Raw genomic sequence first — 22,794 nt, 5'->3', positions numbered from 1 at the left:
ATATCATTTAATTTTAAGTAAGTAATTACTTAAAATACTGCAATTTTAAAAACTTTACATTCGTCAGGAAATCTAAGTGTCTGAAAAAAACACATTCCCCAAAGCCGTAACTATGTTATTGTATTACAGGTAAGTCTGTTTCATCCAAGCATTCTCAGACACAACATGCGCAATGTAATGCAGGGATGGGCAGATCTGGAAGGCTAGAAGGCTGCAACTGGAAGGGTCGCCTCCCCAGTGTACTCCCCCCACCAAAAAAACAACATAAATCCCAGTGAACATTTTGTGTGGGCATGGATAACATTTTTGCCATGTTTTGAGTCCCAACAGACCATTTTAAGGCCGTGACAGGCCTTTTCTTAACAGCAGGGATTGAGTGGAAGTAACTTCCTATTCACTTCCTGTCCCCCAAAAGGCCTACATTGGGCCAGGGCAGGGAAAGCATGGCAAAATGCCGCCTATGCCTCTTAGAGACTATTGGCGATATTGTGGTGCAAAATCATTTTGTCTGAATTTTAATTTCATTTTACTCCAGGCAGTTCTGAGGGACATGAAAACAGCCCTGGGAAGCTGCATGTAGTCTGTAGGCCATACTTTGCCCACCCCTGATGCATAGCATATGGGACCTCTCTGACTGGCTTAAGAGCATCTAACTCTACATTAAATTTTGGCCAGCAATATTTAATACAATATACTACAGTATTTTAAACATTAATTTTAGGTACTTCGCAGCAAAAGCATTTGTTGTTGTAATATTTATTTATATCCCACTTCCCCTCACCCACCCAAATTAGGAATTTAAAAGGACAATACAATTAAAACCATACTAAAAGTGAGCTATGCATACTAAAAGTGAGCAATTATATAGAATTAAAAATAGAATAGTGTTAAAATGCACCACTTATTAGAAGAATAAAATGCAATAAAAAGATTAACGCAATTACCTTTTAGAATTTTAAGTCTAGAATGGTTGTTGACTAATTGTACCCAGTGGCATCCCTAAGGTTGGTGCCATAACTCATGGTGTCACACACCCCGTTGACTCCTCCCATTTCATGCCATACAGAATCCTTAGTAATGCTTTTTTGCACAAATGTTACCCGTAAATTGTAATTCCCATATACCACTGAATGTAATTGTAACTATCGTTGACATAAGCAACTAGCAAAATTAAAATTATACCTTCATATTACAATATCTTACACACAACCTAAATGTATTTACATATACATAGTAAATATTTGGTTAAATGTACTGTTTTTAAAGAAAATTTTAATTTTTTTTAAAAAAAATCAAAATTAAAAACATTTTTTTAAAATTTAAAATTTTGAAATTTTAATTTAAAAAAATTCCAGGGCCTCTCCTTTCTTCTCCCACAGAGCTTCATCTTATTCCCAGCATCTCCTAAAGCATTGTAAAGGGAAGCAGATGAATGCCACAGCCCATTTCTACCCAAAGGTAGGTGTTTAAAGAAAAGTGGTCACCCCCTCCCCTTAGGGTGTCACCTGGTGCAGCCCACATCCTCTGCATGCCCCTTGTGATGCCACTGACTGTATGGCAGTAAGTTAAATTGAAATGGTTGGAACTTATTTCTGAGTAAATACATATAGGTGAAAGGATCTCTACATTCAACAGAATGGGAAACAATGGCTGTCACCCTATACAGTATGTCCATGTAGCTCTGTATGCACATTTCTTCAACTTCCACTGTCTACCAGCTACCAAGCCCCCACAGGGGCCCTGCTCCTGTCTCTTATTGATCGTAGATAAGCCGCTGGTCTCAGCTTGGCTGGAGGGGAAGATATGAGAATGTGTTCTTACATGGAGTGATCCCAACTTTTCCTTCCACTTTGATTTCGGAGCAGCTGGATCTTCTTGATATGAATCACTTCCCTCTTCCCCTTCCTTCTTGTCAGAAGGAGCACCAAGGCTGCTTTCTTCAGCTTGTCAGGTGCCAAGCATGGGAGATTTTTGGATAGAGTGCAAGGGCAAGAAAATAGATCTTTGTGCCTCACCCATCAAGGGAGCTATGCTTGCATAAGTTGCACTTACTCATGCACAAGGCTCCAACAGGATGCCAGCTTATGGGGGTATTTGTGCTATTGTTATAGCAGTTTGATCCCACTTTAAATGCCAGGGGATCTTGGGACCTGTAGTCTGTAGAATTGTTTCCTAGAGAGTTCTAGACTACTATGCTGAACTACAATGGTAGAGTTTGCAGTCAGAGGAGAATAAGTGCCTCATCCCAGGATTCTATAGTCTGCTATGCAATCATGCAATTAAAGAGGTATTAAACTGCTATAAATGTGCGATCTTTGTGTCTTAAAAAGTGTTTCTGGCTTTGTGCTTCTTGCGTACCAAGCAGTACATCTCTTCACCACCCTGTCAATGCAACACTATTGTTATAACAATCACTAAAGGGAAACGGACAGTTAATTTACGACATGCCATTAAATTAATCATACATTATGAGTCATGTCTTTTTAAGGATTGCCTTTCTCCTAGCTGGAAGTTTATTTACAAACTGACAGTTCAAGAAAAGAATCCTCACAGCCTCCATGGACTTTACTACTTAGCAATGTACAAATGCATGGAAATGGGAATTCAGTTGAAATTACCTTAATAACCAAATCAAATTTCTGGTGCAAATCCCTGTTTATTGGCTTCAGAAGGCTGAGTACGGCAGTCGTAACATTCATACTGAAATACTGCGAATAATCCTCAGGAGTCCCTGTAAAAAAGACAGTGAGATTTGAACACATAATTGAGATGAGGGATCAGTATGAAAAATCAAAGCGTCAGTGAAAAAAGTGTATTCATGACATTTATCAAAAAGGAAATAAAATTATTCCACTTGGTAAAAACAAAACAACAATAACTAAGTAGGTGTATTTGACAGATCTGCAAACAAGCAAAATTTCTTTGTTCTGTATGACAACCATCATTTTCAATAAATCTGGGATTCCTTATGAGCTCTTTCTTTTCCCATAAGAGACAAGTGTAAATTTTAAGGTGACAACATGTTTCCTTGAGTAAACCTGTACTGAGTATAGGAAATTACATCATACAAAGTCAGACCATTGATCAATATATTGTCAGTACCAGCCGTCTCCTCCCTGGCTGTCTCCAGTTCAATTAAATTTACAACTCCTACCATCCTCATTCAGCGTAATAAATGACATCATTGGACTGAAAATGTTAGGGGCTGTAGTCCAATGTATCTGGAGGGAGCTGGTTTGAGGAAAGTTGATTAAAAATTATTGGTAATAGCTATTCAGAGCTTCAGAGAGCAGTGTTTCCAGCCTTTACTGGAGATGCTTTGTTGCAGGAGAATACTGAAGTCTTATGTATTCTCATTAGCTCTTATTTATTATTAATATTATTTTTAAAATCACACTTTACTATTCCACCATTTTATATTAGTAAGTAATATACATCTGAGTGTTTTAGCATTTTAACTGGTTATTGTAATCTGCCCTGTGAGATTAGCCACTATAAAGGGCAAGATGCTAAATGAAATAGCTAGACAGACATAAAGTCAGAGTACTAAAAATGCAAAACATTTTTGCATTGACCCAGTGACTAAAGTCAGAGTTTATCATTACAATAAAAATGTGTGTAATATTTCCTGTATCTGGAAGACTGTACACTAGTAATGGACAAAAAGTGCTATTGTTCTCGCCATACATATATCTGGTCATAAAAAAGTCACAACACTGAATGGAAAAAAGGAATAAAGATGACACCTATTTGCAATGTAAGAAGTGTAGGACTATTTTCTTACAAGCCTTACCTTTCAGCTCTACAGCCCTTCTCCCTCAATACAGCTTCACTTACCAATTTTGATATTTATCCCCCCCACCACCACCATTGTGCTATGTATCAGTGCATAGAGTTCCAACATGCACAAAGAAGATGGGTATCTCCTTCCATTGCAAGCATACACATGAAAAGAACTAGTTTTTTTTCCCATGGCTACATTTTGAAACAAAAATCTCCAATGAAAAGTGCTGCAATTACTAGGGTCCAGAACACACAGGCCAAATGAAGCAGCTTCCGTCTGCCTTGAGGGTGTGACATTTAGATAACATATGCCCCCAAAGTGACCGGAAGCCAAACAACCAGATCAAAAAGGTGCCACATTGGGAGCAGGCCATATGGTTGCCACAGTCCTGGCCTGACTGTGGCTGGAACAGCCTCTGGCCACTACTTCCCAGCCATCTGTTCTGCCCAGGACATTATTTTAAAGTTACAAAATTATAATGTAGATTGCTAAGGTTTGAGCAATTAAAAACAATGCTTAAGGATTCCTAAGTGTTGGCTACACTTTTGGATACACTTAAATTTTCCAAATCACGTGTATGTATGTGTCTTTAAGCTGCCTGGTTACCCTATGAATTTCATAGTTTTTCCTCAGTCAAGAAATACTCACAGGTGGTTTTTCCAGTTCCTTCCTCTGAAATATAGCATACAGTGACTGGCATTTATTGGTGGTCTTCCATCCAAGTACTAACCAGGGCTGACCTATCTTAACTTCCAAGATCAGACAGGATGTGGTACTATTAGCATGTTTATTTAATCTAAATGAATGCAATTATACATTCTTTCTGTTCTTCTGGAAGACCATGGCATACAGTATTTGCACTTCCCTGGCAGATGCACAGGCTAGAAAACTTGTCTATTGCCTAGGAAGGCAGAAACACAAAACAGTATTTCTGGTCTGTTTTAGCTCTAACTTCAAATCGATGCCTTGATTTTATATCAAGAAAAGTCCACCTTCAAGAGTGGAAGGTGTTTCCATGCCACAGGTGCAATGAATCCATCATATCTTTTAATCCAGATATAAAAGGATTTTTTTTTGAAGTGCTGAATCCTATCCCTCAAATAGGTTCACAACCTTGGAGAGCTCCTACAAAATGCATAGGAAAAAAGTTCCCAACCTTTGGTCCTCCAGATGTGTTGGACATCAGCTTCTATAATGCCTGATTCTTGGCCAAGTTGACTGGGCCCTCTGGTATATAAAGTTCAAAACAAATGGTGCACCAAAGGTTGGTAACCACTGACATGGGAGCCATGGTGTGATATCTCGCACAGCTCTTTGTTGTTTGTGGATCAGCTGACCCACAAAGACCTACTACTTATAAATAGACTGTCTTGGCTTATTCCTCACAATTTTGGCCTGGTCAAATCCTATTTGAAATCCTTGTACCATCCATTGGAGATCTATTCTGAATTCAAACAATGCCTATGGAGATCATGTTTCTGTGCAACACATGAACATCCAAAATTACTCTGAAGTGTTCTTTCTACTAATGAACATAGGAAAATATACAAGCATATACAAATGTATGCAAAAATGTATACAATGATGTGAGAAACTAGTATCTTACAGCTTGAAATGAATACAAAGCCAACACAGAACAGAGTGAGCCTAGAAAGAGACTGTACAGGCATGCTAGCTATGCAATACTAAAAAGAGTAGGAATAAACTAAATTATTCAGTTAGAAGCACATATTTATAGTGCACATATTCATGGTATAGAAGTGACATTCTTCAAGTGGAAAACAGTATTGTAGGCTCCAGAGCATACAGGATGATTCAGTTCCATTATGGCCCTGTAGGACTCTTGCCACTCAACTCTCCCCGAATTCACCCATTTCTCTTTTTATCATCACTGCAGAGAGTGGAGATGACAACCTGGAAAATCCTAAAGAAATCCACACTGTGTGGTAAAATGAGCTCTGGTTGTCTTTGTTAGATCATGGCATGAAAGCAATGCTATGCAATGAATAGGAACTATCAAGCCATTGTAAAAAGAGAAAAGAAGGGAGACCAGACCAGCTGTATTCTGCTATACAGGAAAAAGGAGAAAGTAAATTGTTCTATAAGTGTGGTAGCTAAAATACAGAACACCAAAAAAGAGGATATTTTACTCATTTTGTACAGCCTGTACTGATGTTAGAAAGTCTGTTATTCAAACCAGTTAAAATGGCAAGTCACAGGAAGGAAGGGCCATCTAACAAAGTGCAGTTCCCAAATTTACACTTTACTTTTGAGATCAGCTAGGACAGAAACTGTGTTTCACTCAGTATAGGTAAGTCAATCTAACAAGGCTTTCTTTGAAACAAAATGAAAGCCACTCTATTGTTGACATTTCACTCATGAGCAGAATAAATATATTTTAACAAATAATTCTGTAATTGGAAAATGTATGTTGTATTTTCAACTTTATCATTATATTTGAAATAATTTTGCACTTTTAAAAATTGATGTTTTAATATGATAACTCATATTTAAATAATGCATGCATCCTAAGAATCCAGAAGCTGCACCAAAAGCTGCACTCTGGTGCTTATGAATTGAGTGTGGCTTTGGTACGACCTCCGGACTCTTAGGATCCATGCATCATTTAAATAGCATACCTCCAAAGAGAACCAAAGCAGCTTTATTTTGGCAGTCTGTAACAGGCAGTATATATAGCTGGGTGTAAGGCAGCTTTTTGTTTTCCTTTCTAACTTTCATGCTAATTACATCCTTTTCAGTACAAATAGTTTTGAAAAGCATGAATTAGTTTCCTCTTTTGTTTTGATGTTTGGCCTTTTCTGACATGTTTTTTCCTGTTTCGTATTATGTAGTGATTTCTAAATGTTCAACAAAATGTGTGTGTGGGGGGGGGGGGGGGGTGAAAGACAACAGTATTACTTCTCAGAAGCAGAATTACATAAATGTCATAGCTGAAAACTGTTCTTGCTCCACCAAAGCAAATTGCTTCTAAGAAAAGTTCCTTGTAATGACAGACACAGTTGGACAGGTCTTATTTCCTCCACAGGATTTCTCTGGGTAAAAGATTTCCGAGTTTCAAACTAGCCCTATGTGATATGAAAAATCAGGTGAACACATACCAGGCCAAACACAATTAGTACATCAAATGGTCTGAGAAGCATGAAATGTTCCTGCTTTACAAATAAAATGTTCTTGCTTTATAATTTCATCAGCCCTCTGTTCATCTTTCTTTTCTTATATGTTACTCTTAGTAAAATATGACAGACAAAGGCAATATAGCAATCAGAATACTAGATAGGTGAATAGCAACAGGGGTTTAGATAATAAGTAGAAATGAGGAAAATATATATTTTGAAGCTGTTAAAAGAGAGAAGAAATAGATTTTCACACGGCAACTGGATATGGCTACAGAAAGACAAAATAGATCACAAAATCATACTTGAGTTGCTTAGGTCTATAATTACTTAAATTGCTCAGTAAAGATGAAGAGAGGCTGTAATCTTTTCTGCACTTTTAAATGTTCATTTCCTAGGGCGGAGAAACCTGTTGGAAAATTCTGATAAATGGAAGTGCTGCTGAGTCACTACTCGAGCTGATAAAAGCAGGTCTGTAAATTGGGGCTACCACTTGTAGTGGCGGGTCTCAGAAGCTTAAAGATTTGTAGCACACTGGCAGAGCACCTTAAATACAGAAAATCAGTTGGCATTATATATTAGTATCCATGAATCTGCATAGTCCAGGATGTCATTTTAGAGCAATCTTTGTCTCGGCACAGTGAAGCCCATCCACCAATCAACAATATACAGCAGTTTTTGGGTGAAGGAGAAATGGGTCGTGGCAATCCACTGTACCAAGTTCTTAAATGCCCCTGTGGGATCTTGTGGAACCAAGTTATAGAGGCCATGCCTAACCCGGTGTGGGATGCAGCCAGAGTTCCAGATAACAGGGAAGCCACAGTGGCTTTTGCCCAAATGGAATCCCACTTCTGCCACTCCAGGTGGTTTCAACCTAGTGCAGTGATGGTGATCCTTTTAGAGGCCGAGTGCCCAAACTGCAACCCCAAACCCACATATTTATTGCAAAGTGTCGTGTCCCTCTGACTTTCTAGTAACAAACTTTGGCAAACTCTGTGCTGGGGCGACAGCACATGCACCCACAGAGAGGGCTCTGAGTGCCACCTTTGGCACACGTGCCAGAGGTTTGCCATCACTGACCTAGTGGGTTGGGTGAGCTGGATCAATGGTCAACACATGTCAAAAGATATTTGGATATGGGCCCATGCAGGGCCAAGCCTCTATAGCTGTAACCAATAAAGTTGTGGCCTTTTCCCATTTCAGCATTGTGGTGGATATATCTGTTAATGTCAAAGCAAAGGCCTTCCAAACATGGTCACTGGACCTGATATTAAATGCCCATCCTTAAATTACAAATGGGAATGAAGTCATTAGATATCTGTATATCTAATAATCTCAGCCTCTGTATCCCATTATCATTCAGGTTAATATGCCAGAACAATTCAGACGAGAACAGCTCAATGCAAACACATTTAACACAGCCCACCCCTATGCTGCTGCAAGAAAAGGAGACTCTTGTGCCACATCAATTACAGAAATGCACCAATAAAGTGTTTGTGTCTATTCTTACTGTAGAAAATCCTGGAAGTAGCAGCATACAATCGTATACTGCATGAATTCCAGTGTGGGGAGAGATCCTTGCTGACCTATTCTGGTACTGAATATCACTTGGAATACAACAACTAAATCTGCCCAGGACAAATCTTGCTAGTTACTTGATTATTGTCATGTAATAAGGTATCCTTACAGAAATTGTGTGCCTGCATCAGAAGGAATGTATGACAATATTTCCTTGTTTGTTGCAAGTAATAAAGGAAACAATAAACATAAGGACTACACAGTTAACAGATGCAATGTTAGCCACACAGGGAGTGAAGAATACAGGAAGCTGTTACACCAGTGCCCAAAACAGATGAGCCAAAAGTGCCACCATTGGGCTAAGATGGGGGAGTGGCATTTAGATGATGCATGAAGCCACTCCGAGCCTGCCCCAACCAGGAAGAGCTGGGCCCAAAACAAGTGAAAGAAAGCAGCTCCTATTTGGCAACTGGGTCAGGACTGTGGCAGTGGCAGGGATCAGGACTGGGCATGTGCAGTTGTCATGGTCCCACAGCGATTGGGGTGGGAGCGGCCTATGGCTGCTCCTTTTGCCCCATCTGCTTGAGGCCAAGGTCACATTATTTGTCTGCAAACCTTGGTTATTTCAATTGACGTCATTCATTTATTCATTTTGTCCATTCTTATACAACTCCCAACGAATTATCAATATAGTGAGCACAATAACCACTCTGGCACTAAATTGTAAAGATGTGGTACAGCAATTGGGGAGAATATAGCTTAAAAGAAAGCCTATATAAAGAAATGAGTCTTAAGTTGACAGCTACAAGGCACACCTTTAGATAAGTACTTGGAGAATTCCAGAGGCTGGATGATAGAATTAAATATATAAGTGTTGTATTGCTCACAAGATGAACCTCAGCACTCATGGGGGAGAACCCAAAGTCCTCCTGCCAAGGTGTGCAGAGGAAGCATAAGGGAAAAGACAATCCCTAAGATAGCCTGACCCCGGGTATATAAGGTAGGAGTGGGGACAGTGCATAAGCCACAACTCTATTTTTACCCCAGCCCCAGGTTTCCTATACAAGCTTCACACACACACACACACACACACACACACACACACTGTATATAGAGTCTACTATGAGACCACCCACTCCAACTGTGCAAAACCACCTCAAAACATGACAGTTTTGTTTCCTTTAACTGCCTGCCCCCTCCTGAAAACTGGCTGAAACTGAAAGTGCAATCACATCACTTTAATATGAAAATAAAATACATCAGTGTGGCCTTAGAGGTATGCAAGGGGGGAAAAATGGACCCGTGGCACTAGCAAAGTTATCTACCCGATTTATAGATTTATGATCTGGAAGCTCATTGGATAGTATATTGGGGTCTTTTCCATCACCCAGTAATAAATCATTTTAACTGGAAATACCAGAAAATGAATCTTACACTTTCTTCATGTGCTCCACTACTGAGCTATGATTCCTCACATAATCCTGTTACATATTCTTCAAAACCTACCCTATGCTCAGAACCAATAAGAGTGTCTGAATAATTTGACCTGATACTGTTTCAGGATGAGGCAATACAAATATCTCACAGAGAACACCATCTCTATTGTCACATGTTGTCATTTGTGTTTGAGTATATTATATTGGGGATTATGTTGTTGTTGTTGTTGTTGATGATGATGATAATTTTAATCAGTCCAACACACCAGAACAACAGACTCTCTCTCTCTCTCTCTCTCTCTCTCTCTCTCTGTGTGTGTGTGTGTGTGTGTAAACATTTCTTGGGCTTTATCTAATGTCCTTGCTCCATTATCTCAGCCAGAAAATCCCCTAATAAAGCTAAATCCTCACACGACAGCAATCCAATTTGGAAAGAACAGCCACTATAAGAAAGTGGACAATAAACTATTTGCCTAGAACACCACCAGCTACCACATTACACTCAGCATGAATTTGGTATTGGCTGTAACTCCATGCTCAAACTTTGTCTGCCTACCTGCCTGATGCTAATACAGTCTTTTGGAAGAGACAGTAAGATTATCAAATACCAACCAACTAAGATGGAATAGAGGATCCCAGGCCGATCGGAAGGAGGCTGGATGTTTCGGTCCTGATCTATAGCTTGTATTGGTGGCGTGACATTGATAGGGTTCACACGTAGCTGTAATGAAAATTAGACATGTTACAATGGAATAATTGCAAAGGGGGTTACCTAACAAATCTTCTGTGTTCCTGTGTGTTTTGAATACCTACAAAATAATGCAGTGTTTGTGGATGCAAGAGATATAGTGGCACATCAGTCTGAAATGTTTAATTCTAGTGATAGTATCCAACTTTTCCTGAGTTCAGATCTACTATCCACACCCATATTAGTGTTACTTTGTATATCCTTTCTGTCTCTTTTTTCTTCTCTTACTGTCCCCCCCCCCCCCATTTTTTTAATCCCACTACTCATTCAACCTCTACCAGCTTTGCCTGGGTTAGAAATCACTTAGCCCTTTCACCATGCTTCTCCACTTCCTCTCTGCAAAGATGTGCATGAACAAAGCTAATGTTTTTACTCCTCTATTGCCTGTGTGCCATTTCTTATCTCTAAAGGGAACAAAGTCTTTGTAGCATCATCATTCCTGTGAACGAACGGATGTTCTCAGGGTAGGACAGTCAGTTTCAAAATTCTTATTACCTTATCGTGACATTGAACGTGGATACAGTTCTTGCCATTATGAGTAGTTTGCAGAAAGCCAGTGAGACAGACTCAAAAATGGATTCAAAGATTTTAACTCACAGAATGACTTCATTTTTAATGGCTTAGGTACTCAGAAATAAAATATTAAATGCTTGAAAGACCTTTGCACCAAACAGAGACATTTTATTAAACCAGGAATGATTTCATGGTCACTTTCTGTTGGGGGGGGGGGATAAGGCCTCTCCTGACACGAAAATATTTCAGGGGACCAAAACATGGCAGAAATACGCCCATCCTTCCTAGATAATGCTTGGGGACATTAACATGTCAACAGAGTGGGCTTGGCAGAGGGCATGGCTCTCCAAAGTCTCCTAGGGTTAATGAGACTTCCTCACCCCCATAACATGCCACCCCTATAATACAAGGATGCACAACCAACAGTCCCAGTTGGTTTGTGCACCTCAATAACACTTTATCAACTTTTATCCACAATTTCTCTTCAAAGGCCTCCAACGCTTGGAAGAACTGCAGAGGATGGATATCCAGCTTCCTTGGAAATGGGGATTTCATAAGGCTGCAGCTCAATGCAGCTTGAGAGGTATCTAAAGTTATGCAGCTGGGCCAGTGTCCAGCTCACATCCTTCTCATGACTCTGGTTTTTAGAGTTGTGATCAATATTGCTAAGCTAATACAGGGCATGTACTCTTTGTGTTCATAAAACTCTGTTAACATAGCATTAGTAATAACTGTATAATAATAGCAACATCAGAATTTCATATTGCTTCTCCACAATATATTTTCTCAAAGAAAGGAACTAGCTTCTTTTTTCAAAACTGAACTTGAGAACTAATTGTTTTTAACATGTCCAGAGGGCTTCCCAAAGATAGTGGTGGTGGGTAATTGTACAACTCTGCATACAACTACTCAGAAGTAAATACCATGGAGTTTAATGGCTTATTTTTGAGTAAGTGGATTCAGGCTGGATTTCAGCCTGAAACGTGACATGACATTAAAAGGATTTTATTTTATTTTATTTTATTTATATGCAGCCTTTCTCCTGGAAATGGGCCCAAGGAGGCTCACAGATAAAATAAAAGGTTCCAGTAAAACTTTAAAACTTTCCAATAACAATGTAAAAAAACCCATTAAAACCAGGAGCCCTGGTGGTGCAGTGGTTAAATGCCTGTACTGCAGCCATTCACTCAAAACCACAAGGTTGCGAGTTCAAAACCAGCAAAAGGGCCCAAGCTCGACTCAGGCTTGCATCCTTCCGAGGTCGCTAAAATGAGTACCCAGACTGTTGGGGGCAAATTAACTTACTTGCTAATTAGCTTACTTGCTGTTCACCGCTATGATCTTTGGAATAGCGGTATATAAATAAAACAAATTATTACTATTAATTATCTTGCTAAACTGTATAAAATCACATAAAACATACAAAAGTTAAAAACATAAATAGAGTACACACCCTATATAAAAGCTTCCCTGACAACAATTATACAGTGGTCCCTTGTTATCCATTTGGGTTTGTTTCCAGGAACCCCAGTGAATAACAAAATTTGTGTATGTTCAAGTCCCATTAAATACAATGGCATAGCAAAATGGTGTCCCTTATATAAAAAGGGAAAAACAAGGTTTGATACTTAAAATTTATCCTTTATTAAAAATATTTTCAAGCTGTGGATGCTTGAATCTGTGTATAAAAATCAGTGGATAAGGAGGGCCAACTGTATATTAAATGCCTGCTTGAATAAAAATAGATTTGCCTGATGGCAAAAGGAGAGCAGGGAGGGGGCCAGCCTAGCCTCCTGTGGAAGGGAATTCCAGATGGTGGGAACAGCCCCCAAGAAGCAGGGATGTAGCCAAGTGTGTGTGTGTGTGGGGGGGGGCTGTGGGGTCCGCCCCCTCTTCTGTTAGATACAATGAATGGTGCGTGCCACCATGACGCCGTCCCCAAGCCCCATTATAATGGTGGCACTTAGTCTGGACCCCCCTTCCCAAAATTCTGGCTACGTCCCTGCAAGAAGGCTCTCTCTTGTGTGCCCATCAAGTGAACCAGTGATTGTAACGGGACTGAGGGAAATGAGGATATACAGAGAAAGTCTTTCCTGTATATCCTAGGACCCTTGCAGGTTGATATGGTAAAGCAAGGTCTTTCAGATGCTTTCCATAGCCAAATGGTGATCTGAACCCTGGTCCAGAATCATAGTTCAATGCTTAAGCCACTGCACCATGTTGACTCTTTTAGAGTAAATATTGCCAATAGTCAAAACAACAAATTCGTGGAGACTTGATACCTTGTCGGGAGGGGTATCACCTGTGAAACAATTATCTGCCTCTCCTGCTAGTCCTTTATCTCTGGCAAAAGGTTTCTCATTGTCTTTCAATTTTGACAGTTTTATCTCTCATTTTAGACTGCGAAGCATCAAGAGCCATTGACTAAAATTTAGGCAGTCTCTTTAAGTTCTCTCAAATACTGGTCTTCCTGTCCTAGTTACCAACCCAACTTTTTTTACTTTATACACAAACATTCAAAGCAGTTTTCATTTTGTGCCAAATGATGTGGAGATAAAAAGAGATTTAATTGGCTGGTACATTTTTCACAACTATGTCCATAACCATCATATTCCAAATATCAGTATGAAAAATTGCCTTTCTCTCAGCTATGGGTTATGGACACATAGTTATGTGTGTGTGTGTGTGTGTGTGTGTGTGTGTGTGTGTGTGACTGATTGATGGTTACACTTCTCCTTATACATAGATTTTTTTAAAAAAACCCTCTAAATACGAAGTTACGTTAACCATATTCCCACTGTAACAATACATATAGACTACTGTCAAAATGCAGCAGCACAGTCACGAAAACGAATTGCCTGAATAAAGATTTAAAGCCTATGAGTTTTATGCACATTTTTCCTTCAAGAATAGGTTGCTGTTATTCAAAGCATGCCTGGAAATGAGCTATAAATTTCAAAAGCAGAAAGCGGAGAAACCAAAGCTTTTAAAATAGTAGGGTTCCCCTCCCCGAATTTGGCATTATACACTTGTCACATAATATGACAAGAAGATAAACTGTGAAGTGTTTATTTAGAGGCAACACATTGGAACACATATGCTATAACTTAGCAGACTTCAAATGCCTATCACAACAATGTTAGATTTAAAATTCTTTGGGGGGAATCTGGAATCTTTTAAAGATCAGCCTCAATTTCACCTTAAAAGTGGTAAATTCATACTAACTATGAATTAAATGCAGAACAACACTACATTGCTTAAAATTGGCATTATTAGCATGTTTTTATTAACAGGGTTCTGTTTTGTCTTCCATGCTATTTAACATATAGATGAAACTGTTGGAAAGGACATCTGGAGTTTTGAGGTGTGCTGCCATCAAAATGCAGATGACACCCAACTCTACTACTCCTTTATTTTAGATTGATATTTATTTCATTTTAGAATAATAAAAACATCAAGGTATACAATAATACAGATGAAATCATAACAATCAATTGACATAAGTTTTCTATTGTGTGTGATAACTTCCCAGAGGACCGTTTCTGTTGCTGCTCCAAAAATCTGGAATAACCTATCCAAAGAAATCCGCCAAATACCCACAATTGAGGCTTTTAAGAAGGTGGTAAAAACAACCCTCTTCGGGCTGGCCTACCTAGGTTGACCAGGTCCTGAATGAAGAAATCTGTCCATACTATGTTCCCATATTAGTTATCACTGTTCAATGAACAACATCTTCCGGTATGATTGTGATGTTTGCACATATCTACAATTTTATTTTTTATAAATTTGTATTTTAGGGAGAGTGGGATAGGGGGATGGGGGATTTGGTTGTTTATTATATTGTAATATTTGTATTTTTAAACTCTGTTGTTACCCAACTCGATCCTCCAAAAGGGAAGAGGCAGGATATAAATAAATATATTATTATTATTATGTATACTTCCCTTTGTCCTTCATATTAGGTATGGGGGATAATCTAATAATGTTCTAGCCTTGCTTTAAAGTTTCTAACATATTAAAAATACTTGCTTGGAATGTAAAATACTTCACAGTTACCATATTTTACCTTTGTTATATGAGAACTTTTTTTTAAAGAAACCAATTGCACATCCTATAATTTCTGTTTCTTTTTACCATTTTTTCTAATTATTTTATTTCTCTCGTGTCTTCAGTCTTTCTGCTACTCCTTTCCACCTCAATCCAAGGAGGCTGTCCTGGTCCCAGACCAGTATCTGTTTTCAGTAACGGAGTGGATAAGGAGAAACAAGCTGAAACTTAAACAAGACAGGTGCTCTTGGTCAGTTAAATGGCAGATCAGGGACTAGAGATACAGCCTGTTAGATGGGGCACACCTCCCCCTGAAGACACTGGTTTGCAGTTTGTGTATATTCCTGGACTCAGCTTTGAACCTGGCGTTCAAGATTTCTGTGGTGGCCAGGAATGCTTTTACACACTGAAAGTCTGTGCACCAGCTATGCCTGTTCCTTGAGATGCTGGATCTGGTCACAAAGTAAATGCCTTAGTTACATCCTGTTTGGACTACTGTAACATGCTCTGAGGCCGCCTTTGAAGAGTGCTTGGAAAATCTGAAGAGGTCCAGCCAGACTGTTAACTGGGGCAAGGTATAGGGACCACACAATACCCCTGTTGAAAGAGCCCCACCCACTGCCACTTTGTTTCCAAGCACAATTCAAAGTGTGGGTTATGAGATATGAAGCCCTATGCGGCTCAAGTTTAAACTATTTGGCAGACCACAAATCCCTGGGCTCTGTATGATCCACCCTGGGCTCTGTATGATCCACCCTGGGCTCTGACATCATCAGGAGAAGAGTTTCTCTGAGTCCCACCACCATCACAAACATGGTTCATGGGCGTACAGGAGAGGACTTCCTCAGTGGCTGCTCCTAGACTCTAGTACTTCCTGCCCTCGAAGCCCACAATGGACCCTTCCTTGTTAATCTTCTGTCAACAGAATAAAACCTTTTTATCCTCAATTGGAAGAGGTGGGATATAAATAAATTATTATTATTATTATTATTATTATTAGGTTATTCTTTAAAACAGAAAAGTTTTAAAGAGACAACTAGGTAGTGCTGTATTGTGGTTAAAACATTGGTTCCCAAAACATTTGTGGGCTAACGTGCCCACTTTCCTTCTTGTGGTGACAGCCCTACCACAATTTCTTGGTATGGTCTACACGTGTTCTACACACATTCAAAAAACCAACAATCTCAGTCACTGCTTCTTTTTCCACCTCCACTGGTCACCCCTGGACAAGCAACTGAGTAACTCGTTCTTCCCCATGCCAGCCCTGCAGCAAGGCATCACTATGGATTATGTGGGGGCGCAGACCAACTGGGTAACACATAAGTGAAATGACACATGAACAACCACCCAGCAAATGCCACTTTGCGCTTTTTGGAAGAAGAATGCTGTAATAGACATACGCTGTAAGACATGAAGAGCTCAGCAGAAGAGAAGATATGCAAGAAAGTGAGACAAACAAGGCCTTTCCTTTATCCATTCCCCTGAGCTTCAAATAACACTGGAAGAAGAGGAAGAGACAGAGCAGGATTTTCTTGGGTTCCCCATCATCCTGGTATGGCCTGGCCCCAGCCATGAGAAGGGGAGGAAACAGACAGGAGAAGCAGGGGAGCAAGTGAGTGTGAGGGAGGCTGCTAATGCCATTGACGTAATAGCCTCCAACTTTGGGAGTGAGTGGCAGGAGGAATCTGGGGAGTTCTTCCCTTCTTAAATCCCAAGCAGAATGCCACTCCCCCTGATGCCCCTATTTTGACTCACCTCCCCTGGGAGCTTTCAAATATCCCCAGAGGGGCATACACACCCACTTTGGAATTGCTGTTTTAAAGTGTACTGTTTTTAATAGCTTTTAATTATTTAAATTACATTTTATTATTTTATAAAAAAAATTGATGTCTGATTTTTTTAAGGCAAATAGTTAGCTATTTGTAATGCTCTTTTTTTGTATGTTTTTAATTGTATTATTCTTTTAAATTGTGAGCTGTTGTGTTTCAATTTGGGGGAAAGTGGGATATAAATAAAATATAATTGTGTGTGTTTTTTCCCCATCTTTTTTTTTTTTACCATTGTGCGATACGGTTTGTGTCCTGGATTGCATTCATTAGAAAAAAGCAAAGGGGCAGAGTTAAACCTGCATAATCAAGACAATTTATAATGCAAAAAGAGAAAGATGCAAATTAAAAATTCATACACGCATTGGCTAGTAAACCGTAATTCTGCACAGGCACAGAATTGTTCTCTGCATCTTCCTCTGACTAGTTGAAATCATCGAAAGTAATCGTTTATCTCAAAAAAGAAAAGGGGTTCTTTACTACGTGAATTACTTTCCCTACAAACAAAGATCATGTTATTGCATATTTAACCACACAGATGCATAAAAGAAATAAAATGAAATAAAATCACTGTTATACACATATTTCTGAAACAGCTTTTAGTGGGGTTGTGCTTTTTGCGTTTACCCAATAAAGCAAAAAACAAAAGCTCACTTTCTGAATTCAGCAGGAGCCCACTGAAATTTTATCTAAATTGCTATCTAGATTTTATTGTACACAAAAACAGCATGGGCAAGCACTTCTTGCAGTGTGCATAAATGAAATAATTAAAATAACAGTTGTGGTTTTAGCATATAATTGTTGTAGGCAGTATTTTAATATTATACCAATTTGCATTTTTATTTCTACCTTTTTCTGGTTAATCATCGTTCTTTGTCACATTACTTCTGGGAGAACTGTTGGGATGTAAGTCAGATGCATACAGTGGATAAAGAAATCGTCCTTCTAGAGAGTGAGGTTAGTCACTGCAAAGTCCATAGAGGCCACTTTTTATATTTGATAAATTCCCCCAACTTGCTCAAGAATGAAACTAGAAGTAACTATTGCTTTTCATTTTTAGGTGCCTCCGCTCAGCTAGTTATCAAAGGTAAAATGGGATTAGTGAGTTTACATTCCAAGAGTAACAATGCATCAATACGGGACAATTCCTCATTTTTTTAGCATGTCGGGGGGCTTTGAAGGGTCCAGCTGGCCAGTAAAAAAAACCTGTGAGACTCATGTGCCTTCAGATGCAGTTTCCCCATTTAATGTGCGAGAACCCCTCCTTTGTACAGTGTTTCTGAAGACCTCTTCCTTCCATTTCAACTCAAAAACACCACACAGACATTATGATTTGAATTACAAATCATTTTTCCTTCTGCTCGACTTGTCACTTGTAATTCTTGGTGAGATCTTGAACTTTATCGCATGGGCTTAAACCGTTCCCCAACGGTTCTAACGGGGGGGGGCGCGGGGGCGTGCACGGAATGCGATGGCCACCGGATGGGCCCCGAACGTGACTTTACCGCATGGGGGAAACGCCGCCGCCACCACCGCACTTCACATCGCGTCCAATTCGGTTCCAGAGGGCGCCATTTCTGGGGCACGCTTGAAACTTTTCCCAGAAAGGGCGTCCCTGGAACCGAATTGGGATGCGATGGAATGCGCGGCGGTGTGGGGCGGCGTTCCCCCGTGCGGTAAAGTCGCGTTCTGGGCCTTACCGGTGCCCATCACGTTCCATGCACGCCCCCAGCGTGCCCCGTAGAATGCGCTGGGGAACGGTTTAAGCCCCATGCGATAAAGTTCCTTGAGAGACTGCACCCTTTGTTGTATCCTTTTTTTGTTCACCTATTAAAAAACTTCAAAACTACACAACTAAGTATACTCCATGGTCCATGTGTCAGTGTATAAACTGAAAAGCATTGCACTGGAGTGATTAAGTGATCTGGCATTTTTATTATCACTTGTCATCATGTCATGGGAAGGTGCCTGTGGAAAAGTCCTTACTTTCATGTTCCCATGTTGGACAGATTTGCAGGAATCTGAGAGCTGACCTAGCACAAACAAGAAGTTGTCAGGAAGTCCCAAGAGATCTGCTGCTTCAGCAATGATCTGGCTCCAACAGAGAACCTTTATAGGAATGAAGGTGCCATCCTTTCCTAGTTCTCTGCCAGGCAGTGATCCTTGCTTCCCAGGGCTTCCCTATCCTTCCATAAAGCACATCTTGCAGCTACATGGTTGCCCTGGGACAAGGCTCTGCATTTGCACTTCTGTGGGTGATGGGGAGAGGACCAGGATGCTGATTGGGAGTCCAGTCTGAAATAGTTAATACATGTGGCACTGTGGCTAGAATGCCAGCTTCTGAAGTATCTTTTGGGATGGTGAACATTTCATGGTTTCCTTGTTCATTCTGCTCCTATAAACAGCTAGACAGCATGCTAGACTAACTGGGTCTTAATACCTCAATACTGTACTAGTTTCTGCTAAGGTGGCCATATGTAAGGATATTATTCCATGCATATCACTGTTGTAGTCCACAGCTACATATATTTCACATACTTTAGCCTATGGATTTATTTGCATATTGGTCAGTAGATATTACAACTGTTGTAAATACCATTTCAATGCACTATTATCCTTATGAGTGTTTAGACAATATAAAGATTTCTGCATTCATCTAGGCAAGTTTCACATTGTCTCTCAAGTTTTCCCTTTGCTCAACCATAGAAGGTAATGCAGGGACATTAATGACTGATGTAACTAGCCTATGCTGATCCCTGGTGCCAATGGTTACATAAAGACTCCACACTCTCACTTTGTCTTTTGACCATGTTGGTTGGTATGTGACAGCTATGTACATTACCTCTATCCAATTTTTTTTCTTAGAAATCTTACTTTCAACTGCTAAGTGTCTATTTTGAAGCCCCAAGTAAACCTTTCAAGTATATAACTATAATGCTGCCTGCTTGCTTTTATTTTTTGAAAAATATGTTTCAGAAGAATATATTAGAGATTTATTTCTGTGCATAACTTCTGCTGAAGGAGTCTGCCTTTTAATACGTCCAGCCTCCACCCTTTTTGTAAAAATAGTGAATACAGTGGGCCCTTCCCATTCATCAGGACAAGGTTCTGGCCTACTCCATGGATGGGAAAAACCACAGGAACTAAAGCCCATTTTAGTCAAAGGATGGTGACATGCATGTGTCTGTCAGTGCACAAGAGTGCATCCCACCATTGGCTAATATGTGGGCAGAACAATCCATGAGAACTCCAATCTATGGATGGATAGCCCATCAATGTGGTGGGCTAACTGTGGCCAGGAAGCTCTAAAACTACCTATAGCAGTCAGTGCATTTTTAATATCTTCTCTTTGTTTTTGTTTTTCCCTATCGGGGGAAAAATAGCTTTCCTAAAATAAAGAGTGTGAAAAATGTGAGCAATATACCATTTCCCATTCCTTCTTTTAGATCATGTGCTTGCTAAAACACTTCTTTTGATGTGCAAATTTGAAAATTAAGGACTGGCAGCAAATACTGGGTTAAATTACTTGTATATTAATAAAAGCAGATGATAAGATTTTCCAGTTAACTAACAGCTAAAGTGTAAATCTATTAAAGTGAACACAACACATTTAAATTAGATGCTCCAATGTTACTGTGCCCTAAATTATATAATATATTTTGAAGTGATACATGCCATTCGTTTATGGCTGAGAGCAGAAATGAGAATAAGTGGAACTAAGCACAGTCTGTCTCATTAGTCATACAGAATCGTGTTATTAAAAGTATAAATAGCCATTATTTAATAAAAAGAATCCACCATTCAAAGTATCAGAACCATTTTGTAAACAAAACAATTGTGGCTTAATAAAATAGGCCAGAGTGGACTAATACAGGCACCATTTTAATAAAAGCTATGTCCTCTGGAGTTTATCATTTAATGAAGTTGTTACTTTACCTCAGGATTGGATTAAAGTGTTTGTTCAGTTGTGTTTACTACCCCTCACAGGTTTTATAAAACAAAATCTGTTATTTCCTTTTCAAAAGCTGAACACATTGCGATATTTAACTTTGGGCTATATATACAGATATATTTTAGAAGAAATGAATGGGAATCAGCACCTTATTATCTAAGCTGTAGACCATCACAAATTAATATGTAAAATATATGATACATAAAACATAATGAATCCTAGTTGGATGAATAAACTTCACTGATTGTTTTGATCAAACAATACTCATTCAAGAAAGAACTAGATAAAAATCATAATGAAACATCCTAATCCAATACACACTACCCTCCTCTCATATTAAAACATAAGTAAAAGAAGCTTGAAAAGGCATTCTGAGAAATAAGTAATATTAGCTGGATGCTCCTTTTTCAGCGAGACAGTGAATCTATTCTAGGCTTTAGTCCAGAGTTTAAATAAATTACTCAGTGTAATTAGTCCAAAATTGGTTCAACACTCTGAACAGCTCCTTTCACGTTCAGCCTGAAATACGCTAGCAGCCAGCAATGTGTGAGACCTTCAAGAAGATTTTGCAATATGGTCTCCTATCATAATAAAATGGATGATCTCCATTGCTTTCTTACCACAGCCAGCCCCTCATCCAGAAGGCAATTCCATCCACTCCAAAGGACAGAAAACATGCATTTACTGTTGAGTATGCTCAGTTCCTACTGAGCTTTATGTATGTGTGTACCTCTGCCTTTTTAGCATTTTGGTTTCTTTTTTAAAAAAAATGTTTTATAGTTTTGCAGAGCCCAAACATGCCGACCTCTGTCCTCTTGTTTCCCAGTGGCTCAGTCTTGGCTCTGTTATTGTCAGTACTCACTAGAGTGATTTAAACATAAACAGGCACTGGGTTTGAAACTGCTGTTCATTAAAGTGGGAACAAGTGTTACTGGTAAGGTAACTTACAATTAGAATCACCATCTAACCATTTAGGCTTTAACATTTAGGAAGGAATTTGCTGAGGTTCAAGTGACTGATGGTCAAGTTGATATTCTGTACTAGGATTTATTATTCTTTTTCTATTATCTTGAGGTTCATGCTGTTTTTAATACTTATTGTAATTCGTACATTTTTGGTTAGCTGAAGTTCTGCACAGAACTCATCCACTAAACCCAAGCTGCTGGTGGTGTGAATTGCTTGTGTGTATGTGTCTTCAAGTTGCCTATCAACCTATTGGGGACCCACAAGGTTTTCTTAGGCAAGGAATACTCATAGGTGGTTTTGCCAATTCCTTCCTCTCAAATACAGCCTGCAGAATCTAGTATTCATTGGCAGACTCTGCTTAGCTTCCAGAATCAGTCAGGATCTGTGGCTTTAGGGTATTTAGGCAGTACTGTACTGATGATAATTACCCCAACCTAGTTCCCAACACTGTATTTTTCCAAACAATAACTGCATAGAAAAAGATCTTCAGTAGGCTTTGCAGTTTGGGTCTGTTTAGTCATTCCATTGAACCACCTTCTCTGTATTTATAACAACACCCTTATGCCTGAATTTGTAGGAATAATATAGTGTATACTATATTGTTATATTGTATAATAGTGTATAATCATAACTGCAATCATTATTGTGCATTATATTGCTATCCCAACCTTCCCCCAAAGAGTTTAGGAGGATCTGCATGTTCAAATTCTGGATCTTGCATTTTATCTCAACAATATCCTTGAAAAGTAAGCTATATTTAAGAGGCAAGGATGGGTTTGAGATCTCCCAGGAAGCCTCAAGGCTGACTGCAGAGCCTCCTAAACTTTAATCCAACACTAATCACTGCACCACACTAGCTATTTAAGGACC

General features: G+C 39.3%; 1 protein-coding gene across 2 annotated transcripts in view; it reads right to left on the bottom strand.

Annotated features, from left to right (window-relative positions):
- PCDH15 (protocadherin related 15) overlaps positions 1-22,794 on the bottom strand; it is a 648,893-nt gene that overhangs the window by 254,150 nt on the left and 371,949 nt on the right. For both annotated transcript variants that reach the window (XM_042459844.1, XM_042459843.1), the window contains 2 exons: positions 10,485-10,593; positions 2,619-2,731 (listed from right to left, as the gene is read on the bottom strand). In XM_042459844.1, coding sequence (XP_042315778.1) covers positions 2,619-2,731; positions 10,485-10,593 — 222 coding nt within the window. The remainder of the gene's footprint in view (positions 1-2,618; positions 2,732-10,484; positions 10,594-22,794) is intronic.

Source organism: Sceloporus undulatus, chromosome 3 (genome assembly GCF_019175285.1).
Source record: "Sceloporus undulatus isolate JIND9_A2432 ecotype Alabama chromosome 3, SceUnd_v1.1, whole genome shotgun sequence".
Lineage (NCBI taxonomy): Eukaryota > Metazoa > Chordata > Lepidosauria > Squamata > Phrynosomatidae > Sceloporus > Sceloporus undulatus.
This window is presented reverse-complemented; position numbering and strand designations above follow the sequence as displayed.